Here is a 24,792-nt window from a genome sequence, read left to right on the forward strand (position 1 = left end):
GAAATATCTGATTGGCTAAACAGACAACACTAATCTATTAAAATTCTGTTAAAAAGTACGTGATTTTGTATATATATATCATTTTTAAAAATGGAATTCAGAGTAAATAAAGCTATAGATAATAGCAACTGGGGCCTTCAATATTTTCTATCCAAAAGAGTTTCTTTAACTCAATATTTACATGGTATTATTTATAGCTTTATCTTCTTTAAGTTGTACTGTCAAAAACAAATTATTTCATGTTCTCTCAAAGTTTCTAAATTATAACATAGACAACACACACGTGTTTATATATATATATAAGTAAATATGCTAGTTCTAGAATCTCTCTAAGAGGTCAGCACAGTAGTTGTACTGACAAGTAATGTTCGTACCCACTTTAACATGGCTGTCCATTCGAGTGGACTCTACTGTAATCTTTTAACCCCGAGAGGACATCTCCTCCAGCTGGTTAACAATGCACAGCTGCATCGAATAAATTGCGAGCAGGGGAGCGAATCCCTACCGCCTTCTAGCAACGGGACCAGCATATATATATACACACATACATGCAGATGTGTATACATACATACATACAGATATATATGTGTGTGTGTGTATGTACATGCACACACACACACACACATACATAACAAACTATGTTTACTGTCTCTCTAATCCCTATTAAACCATATCCACTATTAACCATTTACCCAACAGACTCTATTCACTATTTCCCATTATGTTTATTCTATCCACACACCACTGTAACAACCACTTACCTTGTACTTTCCAGGCCACGTCTAAGGAGTTTACCAGAACTCCCTGGTAAAGACTCACCACGAAGTACCAGATCGTATCCTTGGGAATCAAGTTCTGCTGGGTAAGTCTCGCCTCACATTAGTCTTAATTCCTTAAAAGGAATTCTTTTTACCATTGATGTCTCTTACCCTTTTGCTGTTATTGTCGCGGGGGAACAGTCATAGTTCTATATTAGGGTTACTGGAAAATAGTGCTGCATTTCATATAATGAATTCAAATTAGCTTAAAATATATCATGAATATAGGCGCAGGAATGGATGTGTGGTAAGTAGCTTGCTAACAACCACATGGTTCCGGGTTCAGTCCCACTGCATGGCATCTTGGGCAAGTGTCTTCTGCTATAGCCCCGGGCCGACCAATGCCTTGTGAGTGGATTTGGTAGACGGAAACTGAAAGAAGCCTGTTGTATATATGTGTATGTATGTGTGTGTGTGTGTGTTTGTCCCCCTAGCATTGCTTGACAACCGATGCTGGTGTGTTTACGTCCCCGTCACTTAGCGGTTTGGCAAAAGAGACCGATAGAATAAGTACTGGGCTTACAAAGAATAAGTCCCAGGGTCGATTTGCTCGACTGAAGGCGGTGCTCCGGCATGGCCGCAGTCAAATGACTGAAACAAGTAAAAGAGAGTAAAGAGTATTCATTCAAATTATAATCGCCATCGTTAGCAATAATATTTTCTCACCTAGAAACCAGTTTTCTGATTTCTTGGGAAAAAAAAACAAAACAAAAAATCAGAGCTTCCAAGCCTAATGAATTTATCTTTTCTTGGGTTATCTTTATTGAATGTGATCTTGCATAATTGCAAAGAACCCACTTCCCTTCTCTGTTCACTTTGCCTATTTGCTTGAGATGGACCAAGCTTTAGTAATAAACCTCCAGGACTGGTCCCCAATACTTAAATGCAAATCCACTTCAGTTTCAGTTTTCACTATGTCATTATTGAGAACATTTTGTGTTCCTGACCGGTAACCATCGAAAAGATTGAAGTCACCATTTTTCAATTTGTGAAACTGTCTTCCACATTTCCAAACTTTCACACCATCCGGATATACAGTACAAATGTTTTTCCTTGTATGAGTTGTATTGGTGCCTTTTACTAAATTCATAAAGCATGCAATGTTGAATTTTCAGCACAGACATCACAGCCAAGCCACAGTAGTTTCACATGATTGGCTGATTAACTGACCAATCAGTGTCAAGCTATCACAGTTTGACTTTCTAGAACTATCTCACTGGGCACCTATATAAAGTTGGTTTGGCCATATTCCCAGAATGTTGAGACAGCCAATCAATGTCTCCATTCTCATTGCATCGCCAGCCATTGACAGATGGACACAAATTTTTTCTCCATGAATATTTACCACGGATATAAAGTCCTTGTCTTCCATGGGCCATCAGATATGTTTCTTTATTAGCCACACAGGGCTGAACACAGACAGGACAGATTACAAAGTAGAGCTTTTCTTTTAGGGGAGAAAAAAAAAGGTGGGGTAGGTTTTCGATCAAAAGGGATCGTAAAAAGGAAAGAGAAAAAAAAATGATCAATAGGAATCGTGTATCACAGAAATGTCATGATGTAAAGTGTAAAGGGGGAAACAGAAAGTTTATCTGTAGAAAGAAAAGCCTACAGAAAAGACCACAGTAACCTTGATCAATAATATCACATGTTAACACTCTGTTTTAAATTTTTCCGAGTTCATAGGATTATGCTCAAGGTGGCTTCGTCATTCATACGTGCCATCCTTGCTACATTCACCCATCTTTTTTTGAAACATTCGCTAGACAAAACTTGCCTCTCTATTCTCACTTTCCTTTTGAAGATAGACCATATCTTGGTCATGGCATTATTAAAATAGAACTTTATCTTGTTACCATGGTAACAGAACGACATGGCTCTACCACTTGATTCAAGAATGAGGATCCACTTCTTTGATCACAACTGAACTATGATCAAAGGGGTTCCAGCAATGACCATCCTGTCTTTTCTTCCCACTTCCCTTGCGGGCAGACGGCAAGTTGATTACATCAACCCCGATACTTGACTAGTACTTAATAATAATGAGGAGGAGAATGAGGATTTCTAACATAAGCACAAGTCCTCATTGCTATTTGGTCATTAACTCTTTTCTGATTGGTTGATTGCAAGAACACCTTGGGAGGGTGGGGTAGAGCTTCCAAGCCTACTGAATTTATCTTTTCTTGGGTTATCTTTCCCGAATGAGGGTCTTACATAATCATGAAGTACCCACTTCACCTCTCTTGTAATTTATGGTATAATGTCTAACTACAGTCATAACCAAAAGTTTGGAACATAGGTCTGAAAATTAGAATTTTTGTATTAAATGCCCAAAGTTATATTTAATTTGCAATATATTATTACCTGGCCAAAAGATATTGAGCCATTGGATCAATTATAAGGTAATTATATCTCTACATTGTACATATTTTAATTGAACCCTAACCCTAATTGGGCACAACAATTTTAATTTTTACAAAAAGGTTCCAAACTTTTGGCTCATGCATGGGTCATATCATCATTTATTATTATTATTATTATTATTATTATTTATTTTCTCATGCAGGGGTCTTTACACATCTGGAAAGGATTCACCAATGTCTACAAAGAGTGACAAACTAAAGTTTCAGGTACAGCGCCGTGCTATGTCAGGCAGTGACAGCGAACAGAACTATAAGAAACGGTAAATATTCAGTGTTTGTTTTATGGTTTCTTCTCTAGAATCTTCTGAATTCTTCTACATTATTTGTCAAGTATTTTTTCACACCTTTTATCATTTACTTGTTTCACTCATTTGTCTGTGGCCATGCTGGAGCACAGTCTTGACCAGTTTAGCCAAGCAAATCAATCTAGGACTTACATTGTTTTTTTAAAGTTTGGGACTTATTCTATTGGTCTCTTTTGCCAAACCACTAAGTTATGGGATATAAACAAACTAACACTGGTTTTCAAGTAGTGGAGGGGGCAATAACAAATAATAATCACCAGGCGGCTGAGTAGACATCACAGCCAAGCCACAGTAGTTTCACATGATCGGCTGATTAACTGACCAATCAGTGTCAAGCTATCACAATTTGACTTTCTAGAACTATCTCACTGGGCACCTATATAAAGGTGGTTTTGGCCATATTCCCAGAATGTTGTGACAGCCATTCAATGTTTCCATTCTCATTGCATCGCCAGCCATTGACAGATGGACACAAATTTTGTCTCCATGAATATTTACCACGGATATAACACAATTATTTTCCAGTTGTAATGGACCAGCCACAGATTACTTATATACCAGTTAAATTGTCATAGATTGCAGTAGTGTGTCAAAATTAACACAAAATAAACACTATATAATGTTATCACCAGCTATTGACTGTGATAGAGAAAATTTCTCACTGTAGACAAATAGTGTAAAAACACCAAAATCAGCTCACAGCGCCACCTACCCAGACTGTGAGATGCAAGCATTTCGTCGTGGTTATCACCTCTTCAGTCACAGAAACTGGACAGGGTGCACTGCAGGTTGATATGAGAGATTGTCTCTCTCTTATGTTATTCCTGTCATCATACAGTTGCTGGTAGCAATCAGTGACTCACCAAAATCAAATTACTTGAACCGGATGTGTGTGTACATAGTACCAGATAGGATTAGATCTAGGAACCTTTTGGTTTGAAACAAGGGACAGTGGATCTCTACATCTACAACCTGGTCATTGATCCTACACTGTATCTCTCAGTGGTCAGTTGTTGATCATTTATTACAGACTGTTGTGTCCATCCCTGAACTGGTCACTTAACCCTTTCGTTAGCAACCTGGCTGAAACCGGCTCTGGCTCTGAGTACAAATGTCTATTTTCATAAATTTTGAATTAATATCTTCCACCAAACCTTAGTCACAATTTATGTTCCTAACACTAGCTTAATGATAACTAAGTTATTTTACTAAATTCTTTACTTTTAAAGTAATTGAAAAAACCCCAGAGTATCTCAAAATAAATACAGTAACAAAAGGGTAAAACTTCTCTGCAACGGTTAGTGGTCATTTGTTGGTCAGTTTATTACAGGCTGTGGTGTCCTGGTCAATGATACTTCACCATCTCTGTTAATGGTCAGTTCTTTGGTGTCAGCATCTTGCCTTCCCTGCATTTTTACCTTCCCTACATCCCCCACTATATTAACCCTCTGTATTATCATTCCTCTTCCCTTCAGGTACACATCGAATAAAAAAGGATCTGACAATGAAAGTGAAAAGTCCGGTACAACAAGACGGCACAGGTAGAGTATTCCTTGGAACAGTTCTTAATCTCTGGAACAGTTGTGGGGCGTCTGGGTGTCTCTGGGTATTTATTGTGGGGCAGAAGATTTCTTTTGAGCAGAGCATCAACTTCTTTGGTATTCAAATGCAGTTGGTTCTCAAAACTCTCTCTCTCTTGCAGAGGAAATCTATATACAAGTGTCTGTGTGTGTATTATACAAATTATCAGTTATTTTATCACCATTTTCCAATTCCTTCCTTTCATAAGTTGGACAAAGCTGTGCAAGTTGTTTCATGGTTCTTCATTATTTGGTTACACACAACAACAAAGAGCATCACCACCACTCTTTGAGGCTTTGTACGTCTACTATATGTACGTATGTGTGTATATAGTGTGTTTGCGTGTGTGTGTGTATATATATATATATATATATATAGATATATATTTATACTCTATTACTTGTTTCAGTCATTTGACTGTGGCCTTGCTGGAGCACTGCCTTTAGTCGAGCAAATCGACCCCGGGACTTATTCTTTGTAAGCCTAGTACTTATTCTATCAGTCTCTTTTGCTAAATCGCTAAGTTACAGGGACGTAAACACACCAGCATCGGTTGTCAAGTGATGTTGGGTGTACAAACACAGACACACAAACATACACATACATATATACATATATACGATGGTTTTCGTCTACCAAATCCACTCACAAGGCTGTGGTCGGCCCGAGGCTATAGTAGAAGACACTTGCCCAAGGTGCCATGCAGTGGGACTGAAACCAGAACTATGCGGATGGTAAACAAGCTACTTACCACACAGCCACTCCTGCGCCTATACATACATACATATATATATATATATAATATATATATATACATATATACGACAGGCTTCTTTCAGTTTCCGTCTACCAAATCCACTCACAAGACTTTGGTCAGCCCGAGGCTATAGTAGAAGACACTTACCCAAGGTGCCATGCAGTGGGACTGAAACCAGAACTATGTGGTTCGTAAGCAAGCTACTTACCACACAGCCACTCCTACGCCTATATGGTTTTTTCCCTTTTATATCTCTGAAGAATGGTTATGCAACTTCAATATGATTACCATTTCCACTTCATTCAGACAAGTTACAGAATCATGAAACGATCCTAAGAACTTTTATGCATCTTCTTATTCTCTATTGTACAGTCATATTCCAATCATTTACATTGTAAAATAATCCTATATCTTAATATACTTCTTGTTGTGACTATTCCAAATATACTCATTCCATTCTGTCTTATATTCTAATATATATATATCATCATCATCATCGTTTAACGTCCGTTTTCCATGCTGGCATGGGTTGGATGGTTTGAATAGTGGACTGGCAAGCCAGGAGGCCGCACCAGGTTCCAGATTGATCTGGCAAGGTTTCTACAGCTGGATGCCCTTCCTAATGCCAACCATTCTGAAAGTGTAGTGGGTGCTTTTTACGTTCCACTGGCATGGGAGCCAGTCAGGTGGCACTGGCATCGACCATGTTCAGATGGTGCTTTTTACATGCCACCGACACAGAGCCAGTTGGTGGGGGGGGGGGGGGGACTGGCATCGACTGTGTTTGGATGATGCCTCTTACATGCCACCAGCTCGGGGAGCCAGCCAGGTGGCACTGGCATTGACCCACACTTGAGTAGTGCTTATTATGTACCACCGGCACGGGTGCCAGTCAGGCAGCACTGGCATCGGCCACGACTACTATTATATATGTATGTTTATAAATGGAAGAATAGGATTAACGCATCGAGCAGATTCTACGATTTCTTCCCTTTGCATATTTTGTTGTATTTGCATCTTCTGCAATGAATGTGTATTAATGGTGCAATGGGATGCAGATGCAGTTCTGGGATGCAGATGCAGTTCTCCAGGGGGAGCTTTTTATGATATACAGACACACACACATGTATACATATGTATACAATTAAGCTTACAGACATTCAGAGGTATACTCTCTCTTTTACTTGTTTCAGTCATTTGACTGCGGCCATGCTGGAGCACTGCCTTTAGTCAAGGAAATCGACCCCGGGACTTATTCTCTGTAAGCCCAGTACTTATTCTATCGGTCTCTTTTGCCGAACCGCTAAGTGACAGGGACGTAAACACACCAGCATCGGTTGTCAAGCAATGCTAGGGGGACAAACACAGACACACAAACACACACACACACACATACATATATATGTATATATATACATATATACGACAGGCTTCTTTCAGTTTCCATCTACCAAATCCACTCACAAGGCATTGGTCGGCCCGGGGCTATAGCAGAAGACACTTGCCCAAGATGCCACGCAGTGGGACTGAACCCGGAACCATGTGGTTGGTTAGCAAGCTACTTCCCACACAGTCACTCCTGCACCTATATATAAGTAATTTAAGGCAGCGAGCTGGCAGAATCGTTAGCACACCGGCTGAACTGCATAGCTGTATTTCGTCTGTCGTTACATTCTGAGTTCAAATTCCGCTGAAGTCAACTTTGCCTTTCATCCTTTCAGGGTCGATTAAATAAGTACCAGTTATGCACTGGGGTCGATGTAATCGACTTAATCCGTTTGTCCTCTCTGTGTTTAGCCCCTTGTGGGCAATAAAGAAATAGGTATTCTAAATATAAGTAATGTTTCCTTTCTCTCTCTTTCTCCTCCAGGAAAGAAATGACCAGCAACAGTGATTCTGATGTATCTTGTCGTAGACCTCCCTTATACCCATCCCGAGGTGGACTTAGTTCAGGTGACAATTCACGGCCATCAACAGTCAGAGAAGAGTAAGTTGACTTCTCTTTATACATCTCTTGCATCCTTTACCCTCTCCTCTTCCTCCTCCTCCTTATTTCTTCTTCATCTTCATCTTCTGTTCCTCTTCCTTCTCTTGTTTTCCTCCATCTCTTTCTCATCTCCCTCTCTTCTTCTCCTTCACCACCTCCCCTTCTTCCTGTATAGTTTCCTTCATATTTTAGTTTTCATTCCATTAAATTTGTTAGACTGACTAAACTTGCAACATGAAATTCTTAACCGCAAATTCATCATCATCATCTTAAGTAAGTTTTCATCCACCTCAACATCAGCTGAACAAGACTTATTGAAGCAGTGTCCTACATCTGGATGCCTTTCCTGTCACCAACCTTTACTCCTCTTCATTCTAGTAAGGTATTTTTTACTCCACTGGTTTTCACATGTTCAGCCAACAAAACTGACAACCAGTGACTAAAAATATTAATTTAGAAAACTCATTAACCATTCATCATACAATGACTGGTAGCAATTGGTGACTCACCGAAAACAAATTACTTGAACCGGATGTATGTGTACATAGTACCAGATAGGATTAGATCTAGGGACCTTTTGGTTTGAAACAAGGCACAGTGGCTCTCTACATTTACAACCTGGTCATTGATGCTACACTGTATCTCTCAGTGGTCAGTTGTTGGTCATTTATTACAGACTGTTGTGTCCATCCCTGAACTGGTCACTATTCCAAATATACTCATTCCATTCTGTCTTATATCCTAATATATGTATATATATATCATCATCATCATCGTTTAACGTCCGTTTTCCAGGCTGGCATGGGTTGGACGGTTTGACTAGGGGACTGGCAAGCCAGGAGGCTGCACCAGGCTCCAGTCTGATCTGGCAAGGTTTCTACAGCTGGATGCCCTTCCTAACGCCAACCATTCTGAAAGTGTAGTGGGTGCTTTTTACGTGCCACCAGCACAAGAGCCAGTCAGGCAGCACTAGCATCGACCAAATTCAGATGTTTTTTTTATATGTGCCACCGACACAGGAGGCAGTTGGTGGTGGGGACTGGCATCGGCCACATTTGGATGGTGCTTTTTATGTGCCACCGGCATGGGGAGCCAGTCAGGCAGCACTGGCATTGTGCTTGATATGCAGCATATTTGTAAGAGATGTTTTCTGAGGACAAATACAGCAGTAACAGGTCTATGGATAGTGTCTATACATTACATATGGTTCATATATATATATCATCATCATCATCATCATCGTTTAATGTCCGTTTTCCGCGCTAGCACGGGTTGGACGGTTCGACCGGGGTCTGGGGAGCCAGGGGCTGCTCCAGGCTCCAGTCTGATTTGGCAGTGTTTCTACAGCTGGATGCCCTTCCTAACGCCAACCACTCCGCGAGTGTAGTGGGTGCTTTTTACGTGCCACCTGCACAGGTGCCAGAGGGGTCTGGCATCGGCCACGATCGGTTGGTGCTTTTTATGTGCCACCAGCACAGAAGCCAGTCGAGGCGGTGCTGGCATCGGCCACGTTCGGATGGTGCTTTTTATGTGCCATATATATATGAATCATATGTAATGTATAGACACTATCCATAGGCCTGTTACTGCATCCCTTATATGTTTGAATGTATATTATATAGTCTATTGACTATTTTTTTTTTTCTCACTTGACCGCTGGTAGCAGAGAATTTTTCTAGAATTTTTTTGCTACCCTAAAATTTATTAATTAATGATTTTTTGGCTAATTTTGAAATTAAATCGGCAGTTTATATTTACTGCTGAGTAAACCGCGCGAATGCAGTGGATTTTGAAAATTTATAGCATTTAGATTCGAGGCATGCTCGTTGTCGCCTCGTGAATATATGGTAGTCCTTGGCTTTTCTGCTGATGAGTGCAACGCCAGTGTTAAATAAATTTAATTTAATTTAATTTACTTACAAAAGATTGCCGAAACTATGCATAGTCCAGAAAGGAAATGGTAAACGTTTTTATTTCTCTTTCCATTTCAGAATTACAACTATTAGTGGTTTGGAGTTTAGATGCTCTTTCTAGTGAGTCGGATGTCCTATTATGGCCATCCCTTATATGTTTGAATATATATATATATATATATATATATATAGGTGTGGACTAAAGTCCCTATAGACAGGCCCTTGATATTTAAAACAAAAGTGTTTATGGTATGCAAATTAGTAACACCAGTTTTTCTGTTGTTGCTGTAATTGTTGAGTATAGAAATAGATTGGCTGCTTGTCTCTCTGGGACTGGCTAAATTAATGTAGATGCCTCTAATGAGGAGCCAATCAAGGTTGTTCATCATTTTTTCAGTCTATGGAGAAACAGCTGAATTAGCCTGGTTTATAAAGGTACTATATTAGTTACATATATATAGGCGCAGGAGTGGCTGTGTGGTAAGAAGCTTGCTTACCAACTACATGGTTCCGGATTCCGGGCAAGTGTCTTGTGTTATAGCCTCGGGCCGACCAAAGCCTTGTGAGTGGATTTTGCAGATGGAAACTGAAAGAAGCCCATCGTATATATGTATATTATATATATATGTGCGTTTGTGTGTCTGTGTTTGTCCCCCCAACATCGCTTAACAACCGATGCTGGTGTGTTTACATCCCCATAACTTAGAATAAGTACCAGGCTTACAAAGAATAAGTTGTGGTGTTGATTTGCTTGACTAAAAGGCAGTGCTCCAGCATGGTCACAGTCAAACGACTGATACAAGTAAAAGAGTATATATACATGAGGGGGTGCTGAAAAGTTCCTGGCTTTGGGTAAAAGAAAATAGAGGAGGATCAGTTAATTAGGAGTTTATTCAAAATATTCCCCTCTCAGATTCACACGCTTATTGCAGCAGTCCTTCAGTTTTTCTAAGATCTGTAAAAGGACTTGGATGGTTGGGCCTTCAACCAGGCCTTTCACAATACCCTTAAAGCCGGGCTCCTTTCAACACCCCCTTATATTGTAATGTCTGTGTATTTGATGATGACAGCTGTTTATATTTCTCTTTTAGTACCGTCTCTCCAAGTCATTCTTCTACAACTGTTGGCGGAGGTGGAGTTGGTGCTGCAGCTGATGGGCTCCAGAAACGGAGAAGACGGTGAGTTGGGGACTGTTGTGGTTGTTATCAACAGAATCAGATGTGTCTGTGGTTTTGTTTTGTATTGGAGACATTTTAGATTATCAGCTCTGTTGTGTGTGTGTATGTTGGTATGTGAATGTACATCTGAGTCATTGTGTGACGTTAGTGTCTATCATCATCATCATCGTTTAACGTCCACCTCTCATGCTGGCATGGGTGGGATGGTTTGACAGGGGCCAGCCAGGCAAGAGCCTACACCAAACCTCTGTGTCTGTTTTGGCAGGAGTTTTACAGCTGGATGCCCTTCCTAACACCAACCCCACATAATGGACTGAGTGCTTTTTATGTGGCACCAGCACAGGGGAGGTCAGTTTTGGCACAGTTCCTACAACTGGATGCCCTTCCAAATGCCAACCACTTTACAGTGTGGACTGGATGCTTTTTACATGGCATCAGCACTGGCAGAGTCACCAAGTATGAGTGTGTATTTGTGTCATGTGATATTGGTGTATTGTGTGTATCATCATCATCATTGTTTAACGTCCGTTTTCTATGCTAGCATGGGTTGGATGGTTTCACCGGGGTCTGGGAAGCCAGGAGGCTGCACCAGGCTCCAGTCTGATCTGGCAGTGTTTCTACAGCTGGATGCCCTTCCTAACGCCAACCACTCTTTGAGTGTAGTGGATGCTTTTTACGTGCCACCGGCACAGGTGCCAGTGGAGGCTGGCAATGGCAACAATCGGTTGGTGCTTTTTACGTGCCACCGGCACGGTCTAAATGCCATTTTATGGTGTGTGTGTCTTGTATATGTGTGTGTATGTACTTATGTTGTATGTGTGTGCATGTACTTATGTTGTATGTGTGTGTTGTGTGACATTGTAAAATGCTTAGCAGTATTATGTCTGTTTTTACGTTCCGAGTTCAAATCCCACAAAGATCAGTTTTGCCTTTCATCCATTTGAGGCGAGTAAAATAAGTGCCAGTTGATTGCTGGGGTCGATATAATTGACTTACCCCTTCCCTGATATTACTGGCCTTGTGCCTAAATCTGAAATCAGTATTTTTTGGATAGTTGTTTCTTATTTTTATTGCTGTTTTTTTTTTTTTTTTCAGAAGACGAAGTAAATCTCCAAACAGACGTCCTCCTGAAGAACTAAAAAACCATTTTGTGTACGTTCAGCAAGTTTTTATTGCTTTGTTGTTGTTGTTATTATTATTATTATTATTATTATTATTATTATTATTATTATATTAAGGCAGCGAGCTGGCAGAATCGTTAGCACAATGGATGAAATGCTTAACGATATTTCAGCTGTCCTTATGTTCTGAGTTCAAATTCCACCAAGGCCGACTTTGCCTTTAATCCTTTCGGGGTCAATGAAATAAGTACCAGTTGCGTCCTGGAGGCGATCTAATCAACTGGCGCTCTCCCACAAAATTTCAGGCCTTGTGCCTAGAGTAGAAAGGAATATATTTTATTTCTTGCCTGAAGATCTTGGGCATCCACCAAAGAAACTCAGAGTAGCAGGAGACTGACCAAAAGAAAATGTGTGTTTGTATGTACCAAGAATTTCTGCTGTGTCTATATGTCATATGTGTGTTGGTTCCACATATATATATATATATATATATATATGAGGAGACCCCCTTCAGTCATGAATGACCATGGGATTGCACCTAGAAAGTTACCCTCCAAGGCACAAGTCCGGGCAAGGTTGTTTGTGGAAGGCCAGCACTCGCCCATGCATACCAGCCTCCCTGCTCTATACCACTGATGTTATTCAAGGAAAGGCAAAGGCCGATACAGCTTGGCACCAGTGATGTCGCAACTCATTTCTACAGCTGAGTTAACTAGAGCAACGTGAAATAAAGTGTCTTGCTCAAGAACACAACACACAGCCTGGTCTGGGAATCGAACTCACAACCTCACGATCGTAAGCTCGATGCTCTAACTACTGAGCCATATGCCTTCACATATATATGTGTGTGTGTGTGTATATATTGATAAATTTTATTTAATCTCATTGCAGCTACAACTTGATTGAGACTGAAGATTGGCCTGAAGATCAACTGAGGGAAATTCCTTACACAAAAGTAGAGTAAGTAGAATGTCTTTGTGGTTTTGGTGCCAACCATTTTGGTTGTAGGATATCCTGAGTATTGATATAGCTGTTACTTGAGCTGTTATGGGTAATGCGACCCACATATTGGGATAGAGTTTACTTTGGATTGTTACAGGTACTGCTACCCTGGGTGGATATCCTGGGTATTAGTATAAAGTAACTTTGGACTGTTATGGGTACTACTGTAGTGGATAGCTACCTTGGGTATTGATATAGAGATTCACCTGGGTACTTATAAAGCAGGTACCTTGAATTGTTTTAGATGATTTTGTGACATATCTGTTCTGAGTGTTGTTTAGAAGGGTTTTGTGTTATGCATTGATATGTGGGTACCTGTTTGGGGTTCTAGAATAGGGGGTTAACTTGGTCTGTTCTAGGTGCTAATACAAACGATATATATATTGGTATAGGGGTACCTGTTTGGTTCTAGTGAAGAGTTGCAGTGTAGTGAGTACTAGTTTAGGAGATTTGTAGAATGGGTGCTAGTATAGAGGTGGTGAGTATTAACAGTTTAAACCTGATGTTTATGCTGTCTCCAGATAGACCTTATGAGCACTTGATTTGTTGGTAGGTTGGTATGTAAATAGCTAGCGAATTAAGTAAATAAATATGCAGGTCCATAGGTAGGTAGTTAGACTGTGGCCTTTGTGATAAGCTGTTGATATCCATCACAAAGAAATAAATGTCTTTTTAATGTTTGTAGACAATTGCATGGTTAAAACTAGTGACAAAACAAATTTAGCACACTATTGAGATAGGAAAATTGTGGTAGATGTGGTTAAGATTCAAGGTACCTCAGTTACTTACCAGGTACCCCAGCACCTAACCACTCATCCTGTCATGCCCTAATATCTAACCCACCCAGTTTTATACCTTGGTACTTAATCCATCCACCCAGTAACATATTTCACTACATAACCCATTCACCCGATCAAGTACCCTAAAAATTAACCCATTCACCCAATTATGTTTATTCATGACCTAACCCTCCTATCCATGTACCCCTATATCTAACCCATCCACCCACTTATGTACCTCCACAGTTCTTAATCCTTAATAACTAATTGTTATTCCTCTCAAATGTTTTCCGCAGGACAAAGAGCCAACCTTTCCGAATCAAACATTCTCCAAAATCAAAGCATTATGCCAAATCCAGGAGTCGCAGCTGTGGGTAAGTAACACCACCACCACCACCATCTTCTCTGCCTTTGTATTATTTCACAGTCACACATCATATGTAGGATGTTTTCTGTGGTTGCTTTACCTGCTAAACATAGCAGCCAAATCACACTAGGTTACATAACACTAAATGTTGACCACAGTCCAATGACTGAAACAAGTAAACGATAAAAGATAGACATACAAGGCTGCATGGATGGAATGGCCACAGATGGAACGTCTTTGATCTGCTAGGTCAATACTGATCTGTGACTAAATAACACCATGATGAAGTATTAGTTTCTGTAGACCTAATAGTAGACATACAAGCGTGTCAAACTTACCTATTTCTCTGTAGACTAAAAAAAAAACAAATTTATGAACAGCTTTAATCGATTTTTGAACCTTGTTGAACTCTCATCAGAGGCATCTACATATATTTGACTAATCCCAGAGAAACAATCAGTTTATATAGACATCAACTCCAGTAGTTGCAGAGAAATGGAGCTACTGATTTGCATACCACAAGTGTTTAGCACTATATTTGATACCAGTTTCAGATTTTGGCTCAAAGCCCGGAATTATGAGGGGAGGAGTGGGGTAAGTCAATTACATTGAACCCAGTGCTCAACTGGTACTTTAACGATCTTGAAAGGATGAAAGTCAACTTCATTAGAATCTGGACTCAGAACATAAATAAGGACAAAATGCCACAGAGCTTTTTGCCCAACGTGTGAACAATTCTACTAGTTCACTGCCTTATCATTTTATTTAATATCAGCAGCCGGTCAGCAGGGATATCGGCCCACACAATGGTATGATATACATAAACCTACATTGACCTGACTGTTAAATTTTCACTTGTAAAGACAAAATTAGTTATTAGAATTCCTAGACAGACCAGACTCGATGGACTAGAATGCCACAATTGGAATGTCTTTCATCATTGGTCTGCATTAATCAGATGTGACTTGTGGCGAGCTGGCAGAATTGTTAGCACGCCAGGCGAAATGTGTAGCTGTATTTCGTCTGCAGTTACATTCTGAGTTCAAATTCCGCCAAGGTCAACCTTGCCTTTCATCCTTTCGGGGTGGATAAATTAAGGACCAGTTACGCACTGGGATCGATATAATCGACTTAATCCATTTGTCTGTCCTTGTTTATCCTCTCTGTGTTTGGCCCCTTGTGGATAGTAAAGAAATAGATGTGACTTGTGGTTAAGCAACAATATAATGCAATGAAGCATTTCTTTCTGTAACAAACATTAATGTCGATCTGACTGTTTAGTTTTTCACTTGCAGAGACAAAATCGGTTCTCGGAATCCCCAGTCATCCATTCACGGACTTGAGGAAGAGGAAGAAGAAGTAGAAGGACTGGGTGAAACAAACGATGGCAATTTGTCCCCCTATAGTAGACATTCTAAGGAGACATCTCCCCCGCCTCCAGCATACAGTTCCTTAAATGAACCAGTGAGCATCAGAAAAGACCAGGTGAAAGCTACTCCTGTGAATGTATCTTCTAATTACAGGTGAGTACTAATTAATGAGTTATCTCTGATTACTTTAGTGGCATCTTATCCACTGAGTGCTCAGCTGCCATTAGAGAAGAGTTAAATAGTTAGGTCATTGATGGTGAATACTTATTATTGGGTTACCTGTATTTACTTACCTGAAATATTAGCTAACTCAGAATCTGTGCACACCTGTAATTATTTTAATATAATGTCAGTTGTATATCTACTGAGTTAGCTGTCATTTGGTGAGAACACCAGATGCATTTCAGCCTCATTGGGCATTATCAATGGTATGCACTCACAGCCACTCACCTTTACATGGTGTGATTGCAAACAATAATTGTCTGAATTTTACATCCAGTTTTGTAGAAGGAGCTCAAAATACACAAGACACCTTGTAAACCCATCAGATACAAACCATCACCTTTTTCAGACACTGATCAGCTTTTTGAGTGAAAGGTGGTTTATTTCGTTTCCTATTTTCATTACACATTCTTGTAAACAATCCATTTTTCATAACAGTGATCGTTCTTTTCTAAAATGGCCTTATAACACTCATATGAGATATGTGGAATATCTCTAAGATATTTCATGCCATGTAACCTGAATTATTTTTGATTAGTATTTCAGTTTGGCCATCATCAATGACTATAAGCCTGCTAGTATCTTCTCTACTCACATTTCTCTCCCCGCTCTCTAACAAAAGTATAACAGGTGAACCAACAAACAGATTATTAAATATTAATTTGAAGTATTCTTTGGTAGAATTCATATTAAGATTTCTTCATATTTTTCAAGAAAAAGGTCTGCAATGGCTTTGAAATTTCAGCTTTCTTGCAATTATGAATGGACTATTTTGCTTGTTGTTACAGATACCAAACTACTGAAACGGTGGAACCTTCCCCTACTATCACACAAGACCCATCAATGAGTCATAAGGTAAGTCACCTTCCTAATAACAGCATTCTTTCTTATCTTTTTACTTGTTTCAGTTGTTGGACATTTAAACACATAAGAGTTGTACATAATAGGACTCCTTGCACGCTAGAAAGAGCAGTTATATTCCAAACCACTATATATATATGTAGGAGTGGCTGTGTGGTAAGTAGCTTGCTTACCAACCACATAGTCATGGATTCAGTCCCACTGCATGGCACCTTGGGCAAGTGTCTTCTACTATAGCCTTGGGTTGACCAAAGCCTTGTGCATGGATTTAGTAGACAGAAACTGAAAGAAGCCAATCGTATATATATATGTGTGTGTGTGCCTGTGTTTGTCCCCCCAACATCGCTTGACAACTGATGCTGGTGTGTTTATGTCCCCGTAACTTAACAGTTTGGCAAAAGAGACTGATAGAATAAGTACTAGGCTTACAAACAATAAACTCTGGGGTCGATTCACTCAACTAAAGGCGGTGCTCCAGCATTGCCGCGGTCAAATGACTGAAACAAGTAAAAGAAAAAAAAGAAAAAATATGTATATATTCATGCATACATATACACATCATCAGCTAATATCCATTTTCCATACTGGCATATATAAACATATATACACACATATAAAATATATATACAGCACAGGCTTCTGCAGAGTTTTTACTAATAATTTCCCATCACAAAGTCTCATCCAACTTGAGTTCATGGTAAAAAAACACTATTTGTCACAGGTGCTGTGCAGTGGGATTGAACCTGGATCCACATGATTGTGAAGCAGTCTTCTTAATCACACAGCTATACCATCTTTCTCAGAGCAGCCTTTATTCTGGAACTCACTTCCTGTTCATTGTGTTTTTCTCCAAATACATTCAGCAATATAGGTTTGACCCTTTTGCATTCAGACAACTCTGTCAAATGAAACGCTTATTTATTTACATCCATCATCATCGTTTAACATCTGCCTTCCATGCTGGCATGGGTTGGATAGTTTGACGGGAGCTGGCCAGGTAGAAGACTGCACCAGACTTCTGTGTCTGTTTTGGCACGGTCCTCATAGTTGGATGCCCTTCTTAACACCTGCCACCCACCAAGCAGAGTGGACAGTGCTTTTTACATGGCACAAGCACAAGCAAGGTTAGTTTTGGTATGGTTTTTTTTACAGCTGGATGCCCTTCCAAATGCCAACCACTTTACAGTGAGACTGGATGCTTTTTACTTGGCGCCAGTACTGGCAGAGTTACCAAGTAACTTGCAAGTCAAAGATCCTTTGAGAGGAGAGGGGAAATTGGAGGAGATGATCTTGTGCCAGATGATGAAAGATTGGAGTGTGACAGGGAAACAGAAATATGTCTTGCTGAAAAGAATGTACATGGTTACCCAGCCAGAGAGAGAGAGAGAGAGAAGATACCAAGAATGAGGACAGGAGTTGTGCTGCTGTAAAGGAGATACGTGGTTATCCAGCCAGAGGGGAAAGCAAGAAAAAGAGAGAGAGAGAGAGTGGGAGACAGCAAGGAACAGGGAGAAATTGTTTTAATTTATTCAAATTAATAGGTGCATGAGTGGCTGTATGGTAAGTAGCTTGCTTACCAACCACATGGTTCTGGGTTCAGTCCCACTGCATGGCCAACCAACTGCATGGTCCCACTGCATGGCCAACCAAAGCCTTATGAATGGATTTGGTCCATGGAAACTGAAAAGAAGCCTGTCATATATTTGTATATGTATATATATATGTGTGTGTGTGTTTGTGTGACTGTGTTTGTCCCCCCAACATCGCTTGGCAACCGATGCTGGTGTATTTACATCCCCATAACTTAGCAGTTCGGCTAAAGAGACCAATAGAATAAGTACTAGGCTTACAAAGAATAAGTCCTGTGGTCGATTTCCTTGACTAAAGGCAGTGCTCCAGCATGGCTGCAGGCAAATAACTGAAACAAGTAAAATAGTACACATCCTGTAGCTTTAAGATTTCAATGGTATGTTGGTATATCTTTATAATGACATTGTAGGGTAGGTGTGAAAAGTTGGATATGGTCAGTTCTAACATAAAACAGGTAGAATATTTGGGCTGAATATGGCCAGATTAAATGCTAAAAGTTAAATGGCACCTTAGTCTCATCAGAGTTACAACTCTGGACCACATGTCAAAGTATTATCTCTTCTGATTAATATATTCAAACTGCTACTAATGATGTGGTAATTAATTATAGTTAGAAACAGGCTGTTTCTGGATGATTTGTAACATCAGATTTTTCAGTCCAATCAGACTTGTTAATGAGATTTAACAGGAAGTATCAATTAATATCATACAAACTTATGAGTGTATCAAATAACAGACTTGACATAGAGTATCAACTAACAATACTGAAAAGAGTATCAAATAATGTTAAGAAATCACACAGGAGTATCAAATAAATTCAAAGAAATCTTGTTTTCTGACATTGTATTCTTATATAATACCTGTAATACATTGTTTCCTTCTTCAGACTTCCTCTTCCTCCAGACATACCAGATCTGCCGTTCCCGTTGGGTAAGTAAAAAAATTCTTTTGGGCTTCTGTCTTTTAATAGAGCTGTTGTTACTGTTGTAGTGTTGCCTAGTTGTGGATTGGTTCACATCTTGTTGTTTGGCAGGGACCACTGTGCCACGTCTCAGATTAAATGATTATTTGGAATTATAGTTCTTTGTTATGTGGTGTATATCTCTGTATATCACTACAGAGGTTGTTGTGGTGTGTATATATATTGGTATATCACAGTAGAGATTGTTGTGTAGTGTAAATATTGACATGTTACTACACAACTTGCACACTATATATTTATTACTACAAATATTGTTGTGTGGCATATATTGGTATACTGCAGTGAGGATTGTTGTGATGTATATATTGATTTCACTTGCCTCAATAGGTCTTCACAAGCAAGGTTTATTCTCCAATGATTGAGGGTATTCATAAATGGGCTGGTTACACCCACTGGCATAGGCCATGGGCTATGGTCTCACTTGGCTTGTTGGGTCTTCTCAAGCACAGCATATCTCCAAAGGTCCCGGTCACTAGTCATTGCTTCGGTAAGGCCCAATGTTCAAAGGTTGTGCTTCACCACCTCATCCCAGGTTTTCCTGGGTCTACCTCTTCCACAGGTTCCCTCAACTGCTAAGATGTGACACTTTTTCAGACAGCTGTCCTCATTCATTCACAACACATGACCGTACCAGCGCAGTCATCTCTCTTGCACACCACATCTGATGCTTCTTAAATCCAACTTTTCTCTCAGGGCACTTACACTCTGTCATGTATGCACACTCACATTACACATCCAGCTGATCATGCTAGCTTCATTCTTCTACTATAGCCTCGGGCTGACCAAAGCCTTGTGAGTGGATTTGGTAGATGGAAACTGAAAGAAGCCCGTCATGTATATAATATATATATATATATATATATATATATATATATATATATATATACATACATATGTGTGTGTGTGTATCTGTTTGTGTGTCTGTGTTTGTCCCCCAACATCGCTTGACAGCCGATGCTGGTGTGTTTACATCCCTATAACTTAGCAGTTCGGCAAAAGAGATGGATAGAATAAGTACTAGGCTTACAAAGAATAAGTCCTGGGGTTGATTTGCTCGACTTAAGGCGGTGCTCCAGCATGACCACAGTCACATGACTGAAACCAGTAAAAGAGAGGGAGTAAAGTGTACAAGTGTGCCAATACTTAAAACAACAACAAATAACTGCCCAATAATGGCTTTACAAAAAACAACAGTATTCATGGATTTTAACACTTCCTGGAATTTTTTTGTTTTTTCCAAGAGACTATATTGAACATTCCATGAATGCTGCACTTTTTGTAAAGCAGTTATTGCACAGTTATTGTTGTTGTGGTAGCCAACAAATCTGTTTACTGTAATAAATATAAATATCATTTAAGAAACACACAAAACTGTTAGATTCACTTCAACATTTAAATTTAATTTGTCAAAATATTTTCCACGCTGCAATTATCTTCGTTGCAGCACACGATCTCAGATCAAGTCACTCGCTATGCAAGTACATCTCCATAATATAAATATCACTAATTGTAAAAGTGGTAAGAAGGGAGTGGCTTACTTATTTGAATAAATTTGCATATGGCTTATATTCTGCCTGCAGTGTTATATTTGATTATGTTAATCATGTATCTCGTTATATTGTAGAACTCCAGAATCCAGAAGACCAAGATCCCATAATGAACATGTGACTAGAATTTCTTATTGCTCAGAGGTAAGTAAAGCGTTTCTTAAAGTCCTGCGTTAACCCCTTCAAGCTCATTAGGCTATCGGAAGTGAATGAGATTGGCAGATACTAACTTTATGGCTGCTTACCAATGCCAACTCACCTCACTAATGGTCTGCTGTTCCTGTCCAATTCTGGGATGGATTTTGAAGTATGTTGTGTCTTTGTTTTTTTAACTCTATATACATCTTTAGAAAGAGATTTCCTGGTTAAAAAAACTGCAGCTCCTACCATTTAAACAACACACACATCATAAGATACTAAGTAGGTGATATTAATGTTAAATAAGGCGGCAAGCTGGCAGAAGCATTAGCACGCCGGGCGAAATGCGTAGCCGTATTTCGTCTGCCGTTACGTTCTGAGTTCAAATTCCGCCGAGGTTGACTTTACCTTTCATCCCTTCGGGGTCGATAAATTAAGTACCAGTTACGCACTGGGGTCGATGTAATCAACTTAATCCGTTTGTCTGTCCTTGTTTGTCCCCTCTGTGTTTAGCCCCTTGTGGGTAGTAAAGAAATAGATATTAATGTTAAATATGTGTGACTGTGTGTATGTGTTCATGTGAAAATACACACTAAAAGGAGTGCTGAAAAGTTCTCAACTTTAAGGGTTTCGTGAAAGGCCTAGTTGGAGGCCCAACTTTCCGAGTTCTTTTACAGGGCTTAGAAAAACTGAAGGACCGCTGCAATAAGTGTGTGAATTTGGGAAGGGAATAAGTTGAATAAAATCATAATTGATCCTTCTCTATTTTCTTTTACCCAAAACCAGGAACCTTTCGGCACCCCTTTATATATTTCAGTTTGTATTTGTACTCCATCTATGCCCCACCCCTCCAAATTTGTAGTAATTTGACTATCTGATGAATCAATATTTATTTTTATTATTGTTTTTCTTTATTTTTCTTTTAGCCTGGAGCAGAGAGTGACACTCCAGGACATCACGCAAGTAGACATGGGCTGGAAGGTGACACTCCTGGACACCACACCAGTAGGCATGGAGTGGACAGCGACACTCCAGGGCAACACTCCAGCAGACATGGAGTGGACAGTGACACTCCTGGGCATCACTCCAAACGTGCAGAGAGTGATCATTCTGGCCACAGACATCATAGACATGACCGGTCATCTAACTGGCAGAGTCCAACAACCACAGACAGTCCTACATCTGGCTCTTACACACCGGTGCACTCAGGACGACGGGCATACAACCAACATGAAGATAGTGACTATGGTAGCTATACACCAGTCCACCGGTCAAGACACACCCATCATTACTCACGGACAGACAGGACACCTGAGCAAGGTGGAAACTATCGACCATCACATAGATCTCGACACAGCGACACGCGTAGTGGTGGCAGCAGTTCTCATTCTCATCAACATAGATCGGGTTCCCATGGTGATCGGGAAGGTCACTCGAGGTCACGACCTAGTTCCCATGTTGACAGAGAAAGTCATTCTTCCTCCAGGTCACGACACAGTCGAACTCCAGAAGATAATGATCCAGGACGGCCACCTATGAATAAAGATTTAAATTTAACAGTTGTCTTCCATGAAGGACAGACCAATGAAGAAGCTACGGAACTGTAAACTCAGGAAGGTGTTATAGACCCCACCTCTTCCCAGTCAGTACAGAACGACCCTCTCTCCTAATCAATGATGCAGACCATACCCTTGGTCAATACAGTTCCTGTAAAATATCCCAGATGTAAATGGAATTATAATACAAGGCTAAGAAAACTAATACAGACCACAACTGCAATCTCAATATAAGTGATACTCTTAAACAGAGGCCACACCCTAATCATTGCAGGCCACACCCTCTCATCTAGTTACTTGAGACCACACCCTCAATCAATACAGACTGCACTTTCAATCAACATGGGCCATGTCCTCTCATCTAATCAAGACTATACATGCCCACTCAACACAGGCCATACCTCCAATCACCACAGGCCACACCTCCAATCACCACAGGCCACACCTCCAATCAATAACCACCTCACCAGATCTAAAAAGTGAAATATGCAATAAATGGAAGTCTAATGAGAAGGTTCAGTGGTAAAGTGTTAAAAGTATCAAAAACTATGAATCTACAGTTTGCGAATTCAAATGATGTTAACCGTTTCAGTGACCCTCTATTCAGACTTGCTATTGAAGTATTTGTACATATCACATAAATTACATATAAGATGGTCAAATTTGTTATATATAAACATATATGTAAGTATAAACATATATATATTGGCCTGCTTGCTTAGCCAGCAGGGTGGCATCATTTGAAGGCTAAAACAATGCGAAGCGCATTGTGACTAGTGATGTCTAGCAACATCTGATAGCTTGGTCAGTCACAGTGATATATATATATATAAAAGATGGATACTGAAGTTCTCATGTGCTAGGTTTGATAACTGAGAAATTTCCTCTGCATGAAACCATTGGTAGCCTTGTTAACCCACAATATATATATATATCTGATAACTGAGGTTAAGTCCATAGAATGGCTTTGCATATGTTCTTGAGAATCAAGGATTTCCACATGCATATATTATATTTCCATGTGCTGCTTGTTCGGATTTAAACACAGTTATCTACAGACATACACATGCTATACCATTTATCATGTAAATGTTCAAAGCATTTTACAATTTACATATCAAAACCTCAACACTATGAATATGTATGCATTTGTGTACCTGGTAGAACATGGAATTTTCAACCATAACCTTTAATACCTGAACGTTTTGAAATCCATCTCCTAGTTTCATGATTGATTCTGTGTTTTCGTCTCTGGATTGAACATATCAAATACCAGTAATATATTGGTGTTGCCCCTTAACTAAACATGTCTTCCTATATAATATTTGTCCTTGTGTTGCAGCAAAATCAAAGAAAAACAAAAACAGTATTTATTCATTTGAAAAATAATTTCTTGATAAATCAGAAAATATCTAAAAAAAAAATTGAATGAGAGCTAATCGTGCCAAAAACGAAAATAACCAAATCTATTCACCATCATAAGTGACCACAATATTGTTGCTTCCATCAGTCAATGCCATTTTGAGATACATATTTCTTTAAATGTAAAGGAACTAAATTGGTATGTGTGGACATATCTATCTATATATCTTCCATCTGACCCATGCAGGCATGGAAAAGTGGACATAGAATGATGATAATATCTATAAACATCATAAGGAAGCAAGCTGGCAGAACTGTTTCCATTCCAGACAAAATGTGTAATGGCATTTATTCTGACTTTGCATTCTGAATTCAAATGCCGCCAAGGTTGACTTTTCTTTCAAGGTCTGTAAAGTAAGTACCAGCTAAACACTGGGGTCATTGTAATTGACTTCCTAACCTCCTCCAAAATTGCTGGCCTTGTGCTAAAATTTGAAATCAATATCTATAAACATTACGTATAGAGTCTGTCAAAGAAATCTGTGAACCAGGAAGAAACGGTGGTAAGGCGGCATGATCAGAAAAATACAAGCATTAAGAGAAACTGAACACTGAAATCATTCCTTGCCTTGGCCTCCAAGAGAGTTTGTGGGAAACTGAAGAATCAGCAATGTATTTTTAAAGACTATATCATGAAAAAGAACACTTTGTACATAATATAAAATGGTTGGCACTAGGAAGGGCATCCAACCATAGAAACCATGCCAAAGCGGACATTGGCTCCTGACACAGTTCTGCTCTTAGTTGAATCGTGTCAAATCGTTTAACCCATGCCAACATCGAAAACAGACATTAAATGATCACACGTTTATATTTTCAAAAGAGTGTGCCAGAAAGTGCGACAGATTACCAAAATTTATGGGCCCAGTAGAT

General features: G+C 39.6%; 1 protein-coding gene and 1 long non-coding RNA gene across 3 annotated transcripts in view; both read left to right on the forward strand.

The window, feature by feature from the left end:
* The window catches only part of LOC115220755 (band 4.1-like protein 4), a 161,356-nt gene extending 138,444 nt beyond the window's left edge, over nt 1-22,912 (forward strand). For both annotated transcript variants that reach the window (XM_029790896.2, XM_036510579.1), the window contains 13 exons: nt 776-862; nt 3,385-3,501; nt 5,022-5,087; nt 7,755-7,871; nt 10,876-10,962; nt 12,058-12,114; nt 12,975-13,043; nt 14,161-14,238; nt 15,527-15,754; nt 16,612-16,678; nt 19,161-19,204; nt 20,881-20,947; nt 21,868-22,912. In XM_029790896.2, coding sequence (XP_029646756.2) covers nt 776-862; nt 3,385-3,501; nt 5,022-5,087; nt 7,755-7,871; nt 10,876-10,962; nt 12,058-12,114; nt 12,975-13,043; nt 14,161-14,238; nt 15,527-15,754; nt 16,612-16,678; nt 19,161-19,204; nt 20,881-20,947; nt 21,868-22,548 — 1,765 coding nt within the window. In that variant the 3' untranslated portion in view covers nt 22,549-22,912. The remainder of the gene's footprint in view (nt 1-775; nt 863-3,384; nt 3,502-5,021; nt 5,088-7,754; nt 7,872-10,875; nt 10,963-12,057; nt 12,115-12,974; nt 13,044-14,160; nt 14,239-15,526; nt 15,755-16,611; nt 16,679-19,160; nt 19,205-20,880; nt 20,948-21,867) is intronic.
* A 13-nt stretch (nt 22,913-22,925) lies between these two features.
* LOC118766803 lies at nt 22,926-24,558 on the forward strand. The gene is made up of 2 exons (XR_005002718.1): nt 22,926-23,181; nt 23,313-24,558. It is a non-coding gene; the product is annotated as an uncharacterized LOC118766803 (long non-coding RNA).
* The last annotated feature ends 234 nt before the right edge of the window (nt 24,559-24,792 follow it).

Source organism: Octopus sinensis, linkage group LG17 (assembly GCF_006345805.1).
Source record: "Octopus sinensis linkage group LG17, ASM634580v1, whole genome shotgun sequence".
Lineage (NCBI taxonomy): Eukaryota > Metazoa > Mollusca > Cephalopoda > Octopoda > Octopodidae > Octopus > Octopus sinensis.